This window comes from Oryza brachyantha, chromosome 9, assembly GCF_000231095.2.
Source record: "Oryza brachyantha chromosome 9, ObraRS2, whole genome shotgun sequence".
Classification (NCBI taxonomy): domain Eukaryota; kingdom Viridiplantae; phylum Streptophyta; class Magnoliopsida; order Poales; family Poaceae; genus Oryza; species Oryza brachyantha.
In genome coordinates this window covers 10,771,015-10,783,982 of record NC_023171.2, presented here as the reverse complement: position 1 = coordinate 10,783,982, position 12,968 = coordinate 10,771,015, and the positions used below count along the sequence as shown (strand labels likewise).

At 45.8% G+C, this 12,968-nt stretch overlaps 1 protein-coding gene across 1 annotated transcript; it reads right to left on the bottom strand.

Moving 5' to 3' along the window:
* Positions 1–1,164: 1,164 nt before the first annotated feature.
* Positions 1,165–2,394, bottom strand: LOC102706320 (transcription factor HEC1-like). The gene has a single exon (XM_040527728.1). It carries the CDS (start codon positions 2,242–2,244, stop codon positions 1,537–1,539), a length of 708 nt encoding a protein of 235 aa, XP_040383662.1. The 5' UTR covers positions 2,245–2,394; the 3' UTR covers positions 1,165–1,536.
* Between the last annotated feature and the right edge of the window lie 10,574 nt (positions 2,395–12,968).

The following is a 12,968-nucleotide window of genomic DNA, read 5'->3' as shown; positions in this document are numbered from 1 at the left end:
AAGACCAATAATTGCCCAGCATCACAAAAATATTAACCCCACTAGCTATACGACCAGCTAGCGGCAACAGACATATCATAACAACATGTGATGCCTCTAGAAATGCCCGTCCACGAAGGACCATGATAAAACATATTACCTCCGTTTAATAATATAAAATATTTGATTTTTTAAGTTATTCGTCTTATTTAAAAATTTAGTATAAGTATAAAAATAACAAGTCACACTTAAAGTTCTTTTAAAAATAAAACAAGTCACAAGCAAAATAAATAATATTTTCATAATTTTTTAAATAAAACAAATAATTAAATACTATAAAAAAAAGTCAAACATCTTATCTTACGAAACGGATGGAGTATGTACCATACGCTACGATCCAACGGCGCTGAACGCCGATCGATCTACGCGCGGTGGACCACACGCCCGCCACTGGACCTGCAACAACCCACTGCGTTCCTCCAGATCGACCATAATTCTGCAACGGTTTCGAAACAACAACAACAACTACTACTACCACTACCTAGCTGATCTGCTTCTTTGCATTGGCGAGGTAGCTAGCTAGAGCTAGCTTGATCCGTCGTGCAGGCGCGCGCCAAAACTGTTCCCGCGTATTCTTGGCCGGTGGCGCACTGCATGCTGCATGGACCCATGGACGACACTGCGCCACATGCAGGAAAACCGAAGCTCCCCGACAGGAAACGGTTGTGCACCTGCCACGCGGCCGGTATGATTCGACCGGTCTCAAGGTCTAGCTATTTACCGTTCCGTTGCAACTTGCAAGTGTACGTACTACATGCCGTTCACTTCAACATGTTCTACTCGGCAGATTTACGGAAGAACAGATCGGGTACGCAGGTACGGCGAGCTGGCCGGCCATGCATGGTCTTGACGAGAAGGATCATATCAGATTATCAGTAGCTAGCAGAATAGTAAAGTAGATCGATCGAGAGGCAAAGGCACGGCACGGTCTGGATGGTGATGCAGTAATGTCTACGTACACTGCTTTCCGTTTAATTGCAAGGTCGGTTGTGCCGTACGCAGGCAAGGACAGTTCGCTTCTTCTTCGTGGAGAATTTCATGCATGAGAGAGAGAGAGAGAGAGAGAGAGAGAGAGAGAGAGAGATCGAACCAACGAAACTGAAGATAGGTGACAGTGCGTGATGAGGTACGGGAAACGTACTGCATTGAACAAGGTAGAAGGAAAATGTGTGTACAGCACAGTACAAGCCTACAACGAACGCGCATATATGCACGTACGGGCTGCGAGTCCAACAAAAGCTCGGAGCAGCCACGTATACGGTACGAGCTAGCATGCGGTAATTAACAACGGCAACAATAATAAATGGTCATCAGGGGTCTCCTACTTCTTATACTAATTTACACATGCATGCATGTGATCATGCATGCTGCTGCAGCGGCAGCAGCAGTGGCGATCGATCGACGACGGCGACGGCGACAAGCATGTGAGACGATAGTAATGGAAACGATTGTCTCATCACCATCGATCCATGTCCATGTGGGAGCTAGTATAGGTAGCTACCACGGAGCGTGGTGCTGCAGGGGCAAGGCAGCTGGGTAGGCCGCGCCGAATGCGGCGGCGCGGTGGGCGGCGGCACCGGTGGCGGCGGCGGCGCGCTCGAGGGACTGCACCTGGGACTTGAGGAACTTGACATAGTGGATGGCCTCGTCGAGCATGGAGGCGGTGTCCATCTTGGTGCCGCCCGGGACGAGCCGCTGCAGGATGCGGATGCGCTCGCTGATGCGCTCCCGCCGCAGCCGCGCCGCCACGCTCTGCGGGTCCTTGGAGATGCGCACGTTGCGACGCTTCGGCGGCCGCACCGCCTCCGGGTCGATCTCCACCGGCTGCAGCGCCGCGATGTGGAAGATCATCTCCCGCATCGCCTCGGACGACGACGACGAGCCCTGCGGTCCGCCGGAGTCGGAGCCTGGGGACGACATCGCGAAGTCCAGCTGTTGCACGCCGGCACCGGCGCCGTACGTGGCCGGCATGGAATACTGGTCCTGGAGCTCCTGGTAGCCACCGGCCGTGGTGGTGGTCATCGACATCTGCGGCGGTGGAGAGAACTGGGGTGAAGGGGTCCCCATGGGTGATACCGGCGGCGAAGTTGGCGCCGCCATGAATAGCGACTGGTCAGTGAGCGCAGTGAGCTGCTCCAGCTGAAGCATCGTGCTCATCAGGTCAAGCTGCGCTTCCGGGTAGGAATTCAGCAAGTCGAAGTCCATCACTCAGCTAAGATTTCGATCGATCGAGCAACTAGCTACTCAGGTATTGATGAGCTAGGCAAGAGCTTAGTGCAAAGAGCTCGAGCTAGCTAGCAAGCTTGTTGCTGTTTCAGGGAGATTTCAAGTTTCTTGCAATGATCTGTGTTGTTGTCAAACTGCAAGGAGTTGGAGGCTATTTATAAGCAAGGAGCCTTGACCGTGTTGGGGCAGTGTAAATGCTGCTTCCTGTGGAGGGCCTGGAGGCTGTAGCAGTGTAGCATCAGCGAGCACTCTCTCGATCTCTTTTTCTTTTGTTGCCTTTCTTTTTGGCACAATCTCTTGTCTCTCTATTTATTTTTATTTCCCTCTCATTATCTTTTTGCCTTTCAGCTGCTTCCTGGAATGACACTGCAGCACACAGAGCTTGTTGTTTAGACAGAGGATTAGGCCCTCGCTTTCGATCTTTTGATTAGTTTTCATGAAAACGACTTCTAAATACAATGTCTCAAGGAAAACGTATCATCACATTGACATCACAAGATCGATACCACACAATGAATGCCGACTAGTAGTTGTTTTAACTTGTTATTTAAATTAAACTTTTTTTTCTCTTGGCATGACTGAACCTAATCCAGCCGCTTCTGAAGATATCAGCAGCATCTCCTGGCCTGACACGTGTCCCTGCATACGTTGCCATCCACGTATCAGGAGTGGAGCATAGCTGGCTTCGAAAAGGAGAACAGTGGGGCCAAAGCCTTGCTCCGAATCGGATTGATGGATTCTTTTTGGGCTTGTGTTCGCTGAACCGCTCTGCTCTTTTTTCCACAAACAACGCGTTTGCCTAGCCAGCCTTGTCGATTGGTTTGGTGACGCTGGGTCATCAAATCGAGGTAAAACAGACAATTGCTCCAAGATTCATCGATTTGATTGACAGTGTATAAAGGAAAATTTAACAAACCTTTGTTGGTAGAAATTGGAGTTCGATCTGAACAAGTGATACCTCTTTTTCCAGCACTTCGATGATTAATTATCACCCATTGATCGGATAACAATGTATCATAAGCTCGATCCACTGTCCAGTGGCATATTCAGAATTGTTATTGATCTTTTAAAAAAGAAGTTTTATGATAGATAGTCCAACTTACATAACTTTTAGATTGACACAAATATAACATACAATATATATATATATATATATATATATATAATAAATATAAACTGATCTATTTTGTACATGTTAATAAAAATATTTTCTTTTTTCTCTATATATATGATTTTTAGGTGATCCTAGACCATCCAAAGCTCAGTCCGGTGTTTGAACGGGTCTACCAACAGGGCAACAACCATCTGGCTGGTAGCTCGGATGATAGCTGGGACTACCGTCAGTTGGTGTCCTGATGGCCAATTACCGTCAGGATTAGTGTCTTCACGACCTTATGTCATGAAAGAAGCCTAGTTAATAAATAATTTTATTACTAAAGCTTGAAAAAAAATATTTTCACCGTACAAACATTTTGGCTATGCCAGTATTGGTGGTGTGACAAGCTTGTCACGCCAAAATCTCTATGGGGCAGCATTATATTACCGTGCCAATATTGGTGACGTTGCTAAAAGACTTATACAGTGAAAATATTTTTTGTGAGAATTATTATTAAAAAGTTTTAAAAAATTAAAAAAAATCCAGCATATTCCTGATAGTGGACGTATGGACAGAGTAACCCTGACGGTATTTTACTAGGCATGGTGGTCTTACATCGTCATAAAAGGGCTGATTTTCTGGTAGTGTATAGTTTCCTCATTGTCGCTCGTTCTAATGAGTGGTTGTACTCTCTTTTCTTATTTGATGTAATTTATCTTATTCTATGAAAAATGAACTATGCTTATAAGTCAAAATTTAAATTTAAATTTAGAGTAAATTTGAGAGTTTTTTCACCATAATTTACTTTTCAGCTTTGGCTTTTAGTTCGCTAGCTAAAAATATATATATATATAAGTTTTATTTATAAATTATTTTTTATTTATAAATATTTTTTTGGTTTTTTTATAAAAAAAATCACCCCGAGCATCTAAGACAACTTACGATCCTTTTTTACTACGCTAATTTATCTAGCTAGTTATACAGACACCTTGATACAGTCAAAGACACAAAGGTAGGGAGGAAACACAATAGACCGACAACAAGCAACGCATGCACACGCGGGTTTCTGAAACCGGCAAGTCGCCATCAGCTCCCAGCGCAGTCAACGGCCTCAGGACGCCGATCAGTTGGTCGGTCGGCGTTCGGTACCTCTATAAATGACCCGGGCCTGCTCGATCGCTCACGATCCGACCGCGCGCAGCGGCCCACGTGGCGACGATCCAGGGCAGTACAGACAGGCTTCCGTTCTCTTGCCGGAAAGAACCAGATCATCTGCATCAGTCTCTCAATTGGCTACGGCCCGCTGCAAAATCTGCAGTTAAGTGCAGCCGGAAGAGGAACTTAGTAGAGTAGTAGGTACTAGTGTGTACGGCGATAATCTCTTTCTTTTTGTACTGATGCAGATGCTGCTGGTTGAATTAGTCAGATAAAAGAGGGTTAGATTGCCTAGCTGTGCATTCCGCGTTTTGCCAAAGGTTGATTCTTAGCTCCGGCATGCACTTTCACCCTTCGTTTTCTTTGTTTGCTACAGCGTGCCTATCAAATCAGGAATGGTGATTTGGTGGCCATCAGAAAAATAACCTGACCAAATAGTTGGCAACGGAGCGGGCCGGGGGTGGAGATGGCTGGAACACCCTTGGCCTTGGCCTCGAATTGAAAGTCGGGGAAAATCCAGTCATCCCCCCGTCCCCGGCCTCAAACGGAGCCTCGAATTCACCGAACAGGGCGTCAGGCGGAGGGTGTAGACCGTCGACGTCGGGTAGGGGGCGGGCGACGAGCTGAGGCCAGCGGTGTCGAGCCTCGCCGCTTCAGGTTAACCGGAGAGGGGGTCGATGTCGAGGGCGAAGGGCGACGGCGGGCAGCGATAGGCTTCATCGCCTCGGTGGAACCAAAGAGGCCGAGAGAGGGTCGACGCCAAGGGGCAAGGCGGCGGCGAGCCTCGCCGCCTTAGGCGAATCGGAGAAGGGGTCACCGACTCGGTGTTAGGGGTGGACGGCAGGCGGCGGAGGGCTGACGTAGCCACCAGAGGAGATTAGGAGAGGGGAAGAGAGCACCCCCGCGCGGGTCGCTTTGAGATGCCGACGCAGTAGCACTAGCTAGGGTTTGCTACTTTGCCACTTCTCCTGGAACGCCTATTCCCTTGGACTGAGATGAAGGCCGGTCCAATTACAAAAAAGCCTATTTTTTATTTTTAAATATTTTGGGCCCTGAGGGATCCTGAGTATTTTTTGGACCCTGAGTATTTTTTATTTTTAAATATTTTTAAATATTTTGGGCCCTGAGTATTTTTGGACCCCAGTCCATCCCTAGCAAACCGGTGTCCCGGCCCCGATTTCCTGCACGGTCAAATTCCACCCTGGCCCTGGCCATGCCGAGGCCCTGCCCCGATGGAGATTTTGCTAACCCTAATCCTGGCCCGGTCTAGGAACCAGTTCTTTTCATAAAATCAGCGGATTATTGGAATGATGTGTTTGCTCTACGCTTTTAAAAAAATGTGTTTTCTAAAAAAACTTTCTTTCTACTGCATTATTTAGACCGTTTGTTGTAAACTATTTATCAAAGTGATTTTCTTAAATATTTAATTTATCCATGTAATCAAGTGAGTAATCCACATCAGTAGTCTCAATAATCTGAATAAAACCTGGCCTATTACTACGGTGCACAGCACATGTGCCTTTGTCGAGCAATTCTAATGCAATCTTGCATAGCCCACGAAGTAGATAATCATGACCATTTGAATTACATGACCATTTTAACCAAAGAATACCTGCGTCTCCAGTGATTTTTTAACGTACTGCGACCTGCAATTTTTTTCCTTGGCCTATGCAAAATTTCGGTATGATGCGAGCAGCGAGCCCCGGACTCCCAGTGTGTGCCTAGGACATTAGCCTATGCAAAATTTCCTTAGGGCTTATTCGGTTTGGAGGAATTTCAATCCAAAGGAATAATAAAAGTGAAGGAATATGAATGCATGGCAACACCAATTCATAGGAATTTTTCCAAGAGGTTTGAGTAGATGAAAATTTTCCTATGTTTTTTCTCTATGTCGTGTAGGATGGAAAATTTTCCTTTGATTTTCCTACGGTGCATTTCTATAAACCGAATGGTTTTTAAATAAATTCAATCCTTATGAATTAGATCCTTTATTTTTCCTTCAAAACGAGTAGCCTACCATGGTAGTCTCTACAAGACAAACGAAATCCATGGCGCCTTGTTCGGATAGGCCTCAATTCTACTGTTTGGCCTGTATGGATTATTATTGAGGCCCATCACAAGTGAGTCCTGTAGTCCATACCAGGGCAGGCCTATTGCCTCGGTCCGTCTTGTGTGAAAGGGCCCGCATAAACACATAGTCCATGAAGTGTCACGTATCGAGAAAAACTAAGGCCCATAAAAATGAAAATCAGAATTCAAGAAGAATCGCGGTCCTTGTGTCCTTAATAAACTCTATGTAGGCCGTATGACGACAGGAATGTGGCCTAGTAAAGTTTGAATTTTGGGCCATCTTTACTTTTTTTTTCTAGTGGCCCATATTTCTTTTAGTTCATTTTACATGTTTACATGAAGAAATGTCTGGTGCTCCTCGTAGCTCCTAAAGCGATAAAACCCTAACATGTCTTTAAAGGTGAATATTTTTTTGAACTAATCCACTGCTTCAAACGGTAAGCTAACCAGATTCAGAAACTCCCCACACATACACACACACAAAAATGCAGAAGCGGCCTCAAACGGCAGAGTTTTACTGCTTGGCAAATGGCGCGTCGGCACGTACGCACAGTGCCACCGCCGCGGGGGCCTCACGTAGTCACGTGTAAGCAGCACTGCACAATCATGGCGAAGAAGCTAGTAGTATCAGCTGAGCTGATCAGCTCAGCTAGGAGAGATGGAAATCGTGGAATGGATGGATGTAGCGGGCGGCAGCGCCTGCACCAGAGATTGCTCCGCTTTGCTTTGGCGCTGATTGCAACCATTAAACCTGCCTGCCTGCATGTGTTGCACTTGCAGGCTTTAGGTAGGTGTGGGGGAGGGGGAGAAGAAAAAGAGAGCTCCTTTTGATGGAGCAGAATGAAAAGAAGAGAAGAGAACAAAAGGAGCGGGCGAGCGAGACGCAGGGGAGGGAGAAAGAGAGAAAAAAAAGAGCAGAAAGAAAGAAAGGAAGGAACAACGCCCTTGCCTGCGTGCTCTGCGACTGACTGCGTGCGTACTACACGGATGGATCATGGATGGTTGGATGGATGGATAGGGAGGCAGCGGCGAGCGAGTGGCATGTGATGAGCAACAGCTTTTGCGTGGCTGCCTGCCCCCACGGTCCACGGATCCGTCCCTGCGTTGGAGATGATGTCTGTTGAAAAAAAAAAAGCAGTTTCAGCTCCTCCTTTCGGCTCTTCTACCGTTCAGTTTCAGTTCATTTCACTGGGTAGCTTTGCTCAAATTTGGCCGAAACTGAAGCGATGGCAGAGACGGGTAAGTATTGGACAATCATGTATAAGTGTACGATCCACCTGCAGGTTTGGATGGATGGAGATGTTTGTAGGAAAGGAAGAGAGGGAGATGGACTGATCACTGATGAAGTGTGATGTGTTTGTTGGACTGGATCGACTCAGATATTCAGATAGGAGTATCTGTTACTCCTAGTACTCCATATCTCTGAATATACATTCAATAAAAAGAAAAATACATTTTATAGTTGAGAGTAAATGGAACCATGCTCTCACCTTTCATGGAGAATAGACGTGCACTTTCTACCTAAAATAACGAGAGAGCTGAAAGTCTTGTCCTCAGCTATTGCTTCTAGGATCCCTGATTTGGTGCTGTTCTGCGACAAAGAATCTCTGGACTAGTGCCAACACTCCAAATTCGTTCTGACAGAATAGGTATTCTTGTCTGTCTTCTTCCATATTGGTTGCAGATGAATATATCATTATCATATGGAAAGTATGATCATCTCCATGAATAATAGTATTAAGAATTGCTGTTTCAGCTCTGTGGCAAGTGGCAACCATTTGGAATGATTAAAATTAAAGTTACTCCAGTTTATAATTCCATGCAAGATTTACCCTGAAAATACAAGGTGCAGGAATAAAGTTTTGTGCTGAACTGCTGATAGTTGAAAGTCAGGTTAAAGGAAGAAAGTGAGGAAGTTCCTGTTTACTTGACGTCCCAAGGTGTAAGATCTTAAACATTTTTTAGATACGTTATGTACACACTTTTGTCTTCTGAAGGACAAAGTACTGATGCCACATGGTAAAAAGTCGCTGCTTTTATAGAATAAATGCAAGTCAAATCTCCTGTGATTTCTCCCCCGCATTTTGTTTTTCTAGGAAAAGCATTCAGGAGCTGCATCAGGGACAGATTAGAAGAAAGACTCCTTCCTACTCCACTTTTCATGTGTGTGTTGGGCTACACTTTATCCAGGCTTTTTCCCTGCTTGTGCATTCCAGGGTATACCATTTGCCTCGAGATCTATGCTAAGGCCTGTAGATCCTTTAAAATAGCAAAAGTTTTGTCATTTTAGAGTATTTTTTAGTAAAATGTATCTAAACACTAGGGTAAGAAAACGACAACTTTGCATTTGGTATTTGGCAGTCTAGAGTAGCAAATTTCGCCAAAAAGCAGGACGCGGACCACCTCTCACTTTTGTCAAAAAAATGGCAACTTTTGCATGTCTCTAAACACCAACTTGTAAAAATACAATGCCAAAACTTTTGTCATTTACCATTTACTATTCCAAATGGATCTAAACATGCCCTAAACAAAGAACAGCTCCCTTTCCAGTAATTTTAATGACAAGTAGTGGCAGTTTTGGCTGATAATTGCTCACTGAAAACTTGCATTGAAAAGCCACAGGGAATCTTGTGTCAGCTGCTGTGTGACTCTGGAGCTGTGGAAGTCGACTGTTCTTCGTAGTGATTGGTCCCTGCAACATACTACTTGATGATTCTGAGCTGAAGTAATCACAGCTTCTAGCTAAGGGTAAATTTGTTCCCCTATCGAGCGGTTGGGTCTCATTACTTCAATCATTCAATTCAATGTGCATATATGTCGTATGAGGCAGACCAGTCAGACTGGGGTAACTTGGTAAAAAAAGGGGACCTGATGAGTACCTGAGTATCTGAGCATTTTAGTGTGTCTACTACTAATACTGCTGACTTGAGAGTCAGAGAAAATTCAAAAGGTGTTTGTACTTTGTACGAATACAGATTCAAACTTGGTGTATACTTGTATCTTTCCTGTCAGCAGATCCACTTCAAATTTTTCATTCACATGCACACACTAATATGTACTGTACTCTATCTGACTTCTTGATTAACCATGGGGAATGCAGGCATTGCTCGTAAGGAATTCATCCCATATTGAAGTGAAAAGTGTTGTTTTTCGTACTACAGATTCCAATCCCCCTCCAGGCACATAAATACATAATCAAGTGACGATCAAATTAACGAAGCAAATCGCACAAATTAGCCAGAGCGGGGCACACAGCACATGTACATGCCGAAGAAGCATTCCTGCCAACTCCAATCATCCTAGCCTGCATTTCCGTGGGCGATTCGATCCTCTAATCATTGTCAAATTATCTAAAGGGTACGCAAAATAATCCAAACATTCCAACTGAACTGAAACTTGGTGTGCCCGGCCGGAAGAATATCGATCAGTTTCATCATCATCATTTCATCGCAACCGGATCCAATCCGTACTCTTGTGCAGGCCGTACGTGCAAGCGTGCTCACCCACAGAATTTTTTTGAGAAATAACATTATTTTAATGGAAAATCACAAGATTAGAGGCCATCTGTGAAAAATCACAATTTTAACACCCTGTCGAACAGTGGATGTTCGATTTAGGCCCTGTCGAACTGCTGCTGTTCGAGAGGGGACCTTATCGAACGCCCACAGTTCGACAGGGGTCACCACCTGACGTTGAGGGGGCCTGTCGAATTGCCAAAGGTTTGACAGGCCCCCTGTCAAACTACCAAATGTTGACGGGGGACCTGCCGAACTGCCAAAGGTCGATAGGCCCTCCTGTCGAACTGCCAAAGGTCGACAGGCCCCCTACCGCCTCAGTCGAGCGATGTGGTGTTCGATAAGCACCTGGAGGGCCTATCGAACTGCCCCCTGTTCGATAGGGGACCTATCAAACTATGGCAGTTCGACAGACCCCTAAAATTACGATTTTTCATGCATAGCCTCTAATCTTACGATTTTCCATTAAAATAATGTTATTTCTAAAAAAAATTCCTCACCCACACGCATTCGAACACACATACTCGCAGTCCTATCATGGGTAAAAACGTACGTGGTGACCGTGATAAAATTAACTTGGAGCTAGATCGACGATGCAGCAGCCATAGCTAGCGACCAACTTATTCCTGTCAGGCCTAATCTGACTCGTAGCGATCATCATAGTGCCTGCCGCGATTGCATGGACCGATCGATCGATTCTGCACTGCACACACACACAAAAACGCCGGGCGGTGGTCCATGCGTGACACCGTTCGAAACGAAACCCCCCAAAACCGGCCGGCCAGAGCCAGATCCGACCAGACCCCGGTCCACGGCGCACAGGCGCGCACAGCGACGGGCTACAACGTCGCCGGCCGCAGGACAGCAGGAGGCATGCGGATGCGGGGCGGGCTTGCCGCTTGCCGGCCGGACGGCGTGGTCCAGCCCCAGCCACCGCCGGGCCCGGCGAGCCGAGCCAAACTCGCCACGTGACCCCCTGACCACACGCGCCGGGCCACACGGCGAGCCGAGCCTGGCCACACGCGCGCGCACGTACGTATAGGAGATTAGGAGTAGTACTACAGTAGGCCTCTGCATGCATGCACGTACAGTACAGATACGGTCATACGGCGGTCGTTGCAGCCTACATGGTAAGCATTTTATTTTTGTGTTTTTTCATACAATGCTAGTTAAATAGAAAATGGCAAAAATATATGACGGGCGAGAAAAAAAGTATAAATAGAAAAAAGAAAAGCTTTGCGTGGTCAGCGGAACTTCTATTGAACATGAAATTAACAACGGATCTGTATCAAACAGCGCAAGGGCAGCAGCCACCGTTGTAACTTAGATAGAGCTCACACATGCTGTAACCAGAAGTCTATCGAAGTATGTCACCGTTGTTTGACCATTGACAAGCCAACAAGGGCTTATAAATTGCTCTATTGACAAACCATGTTAAAATGGGTTGTGTCAATAAATTATCTTTCGAATAAAATAGATGTCAATATGGTCCATATCGTCCGAACTAATACAATGGCTATTACTTCTGTAATTTCGATATCCTACCTTTAACTTTGCAATTTTTTACTTAGATAGTACTATTTTCTAAAAAAATGTTATTTTTAGGTAGTTGTAATTAATAGGAATACGTGGTTTAGCTTCTGAATCTATTCTTCGGAAAGGAGAAGGGGGCACTGGCCATGGCCATGGCCAGTGGAGGAAGTGGACAAGGGAAGGAACCTTTGAAGAAGAGAGGGGCATGCCATGCCATGCATGCCCTGCAGCTAGCAGCCAAAGCAGCAGCCACCACCACCCAACCCACCATGCCCCATGCATGCCCACGCGACGACGCATCTGCAATCTGCATGCGTCTCACGCCCGTCCCGTCCCGTGCCCCAGCGCCGGCGGCCGGCCCCCGTCGTTTTCTCCGTCGCCACCGCCGCGACGAGGCGTACGTAGCTAGCAGCACTAGAATATTGCGAGCCGGGGCAGCCTTTTCGCCCGCGCGCACACGGCCGGCCAGCCCCCACCACGTCGCCACTGGATCTCACTCGCTCGCTGCCTTTTGTAACAGGGTGGGTGAGTAGAAAACTCGCTGCTTTGCAGAAGTTTCTTGTATTCTTTTTGTTTCTTCTCGGTCTTAGCGAAGCTTTCCATGCATTTTAAACCATGCTTTGTCGACGCAGTCACGCTGATCGATGGCTATATTCTCCTCCGCTCGCTAACTAAAAAGAACTTCTATATGCAAAAGATTCGTTTCCGTGGCACGTTTACCATTGCTTTTTGTACTGCCCTGTACACCCTAGCTAAACATGCATGTGCGATCTACTGCAGATGCTTCTCTTCATCAGGCACGACTACGTGCATGGACAAAGGGAAATAAATATTATATACTTACTTTGTTCTATATTATAACAAGACACTTTAGTTCTTTCTAGGTTTATTTGTCCAAATTTATTAATGTTTGTAAAAAAATATGATATAAATATAGGTAATATTATTTATCACTAGCTGATTGTGGTTATCTTTGCAAAATGTACGTGATCATGTCCAACGAGGTCATTTTGCCATCAGATGGACATTAACGCCCATTCAGCACATTCACGGAGAAAAACAGTTTGCAGGGCTGCAGTGGAACACGAAGTTCTAGACGTGTCGCTATGCTTATAATATCGTTTCAGATGTTAATGTCTGATGTCAGTCTCCTCAGTGTTTGATGTGGCCTGTAACCAACGTGAACGTACGTTTGGAAAAGCTGGACGACAGAAGTCGTCGTCATCCGCAATCGGCTTGATAAATGCCCAACAAATTTTACTCCTCCCTCCCAAATTAGTTTCATGGGTAGTAATAAATAAGATATCATGTAGACATTTTTAACAGTGTGATAA

Coding starts and splice junctions, on each gene's coding strand:
- LOC102706320 (XM_040527728.1), bottom strand. CDS start 2,244: ATGGACTTCGACTTGCTGAATTCCTACCCGGAAGCGCAGCTTGACCTG.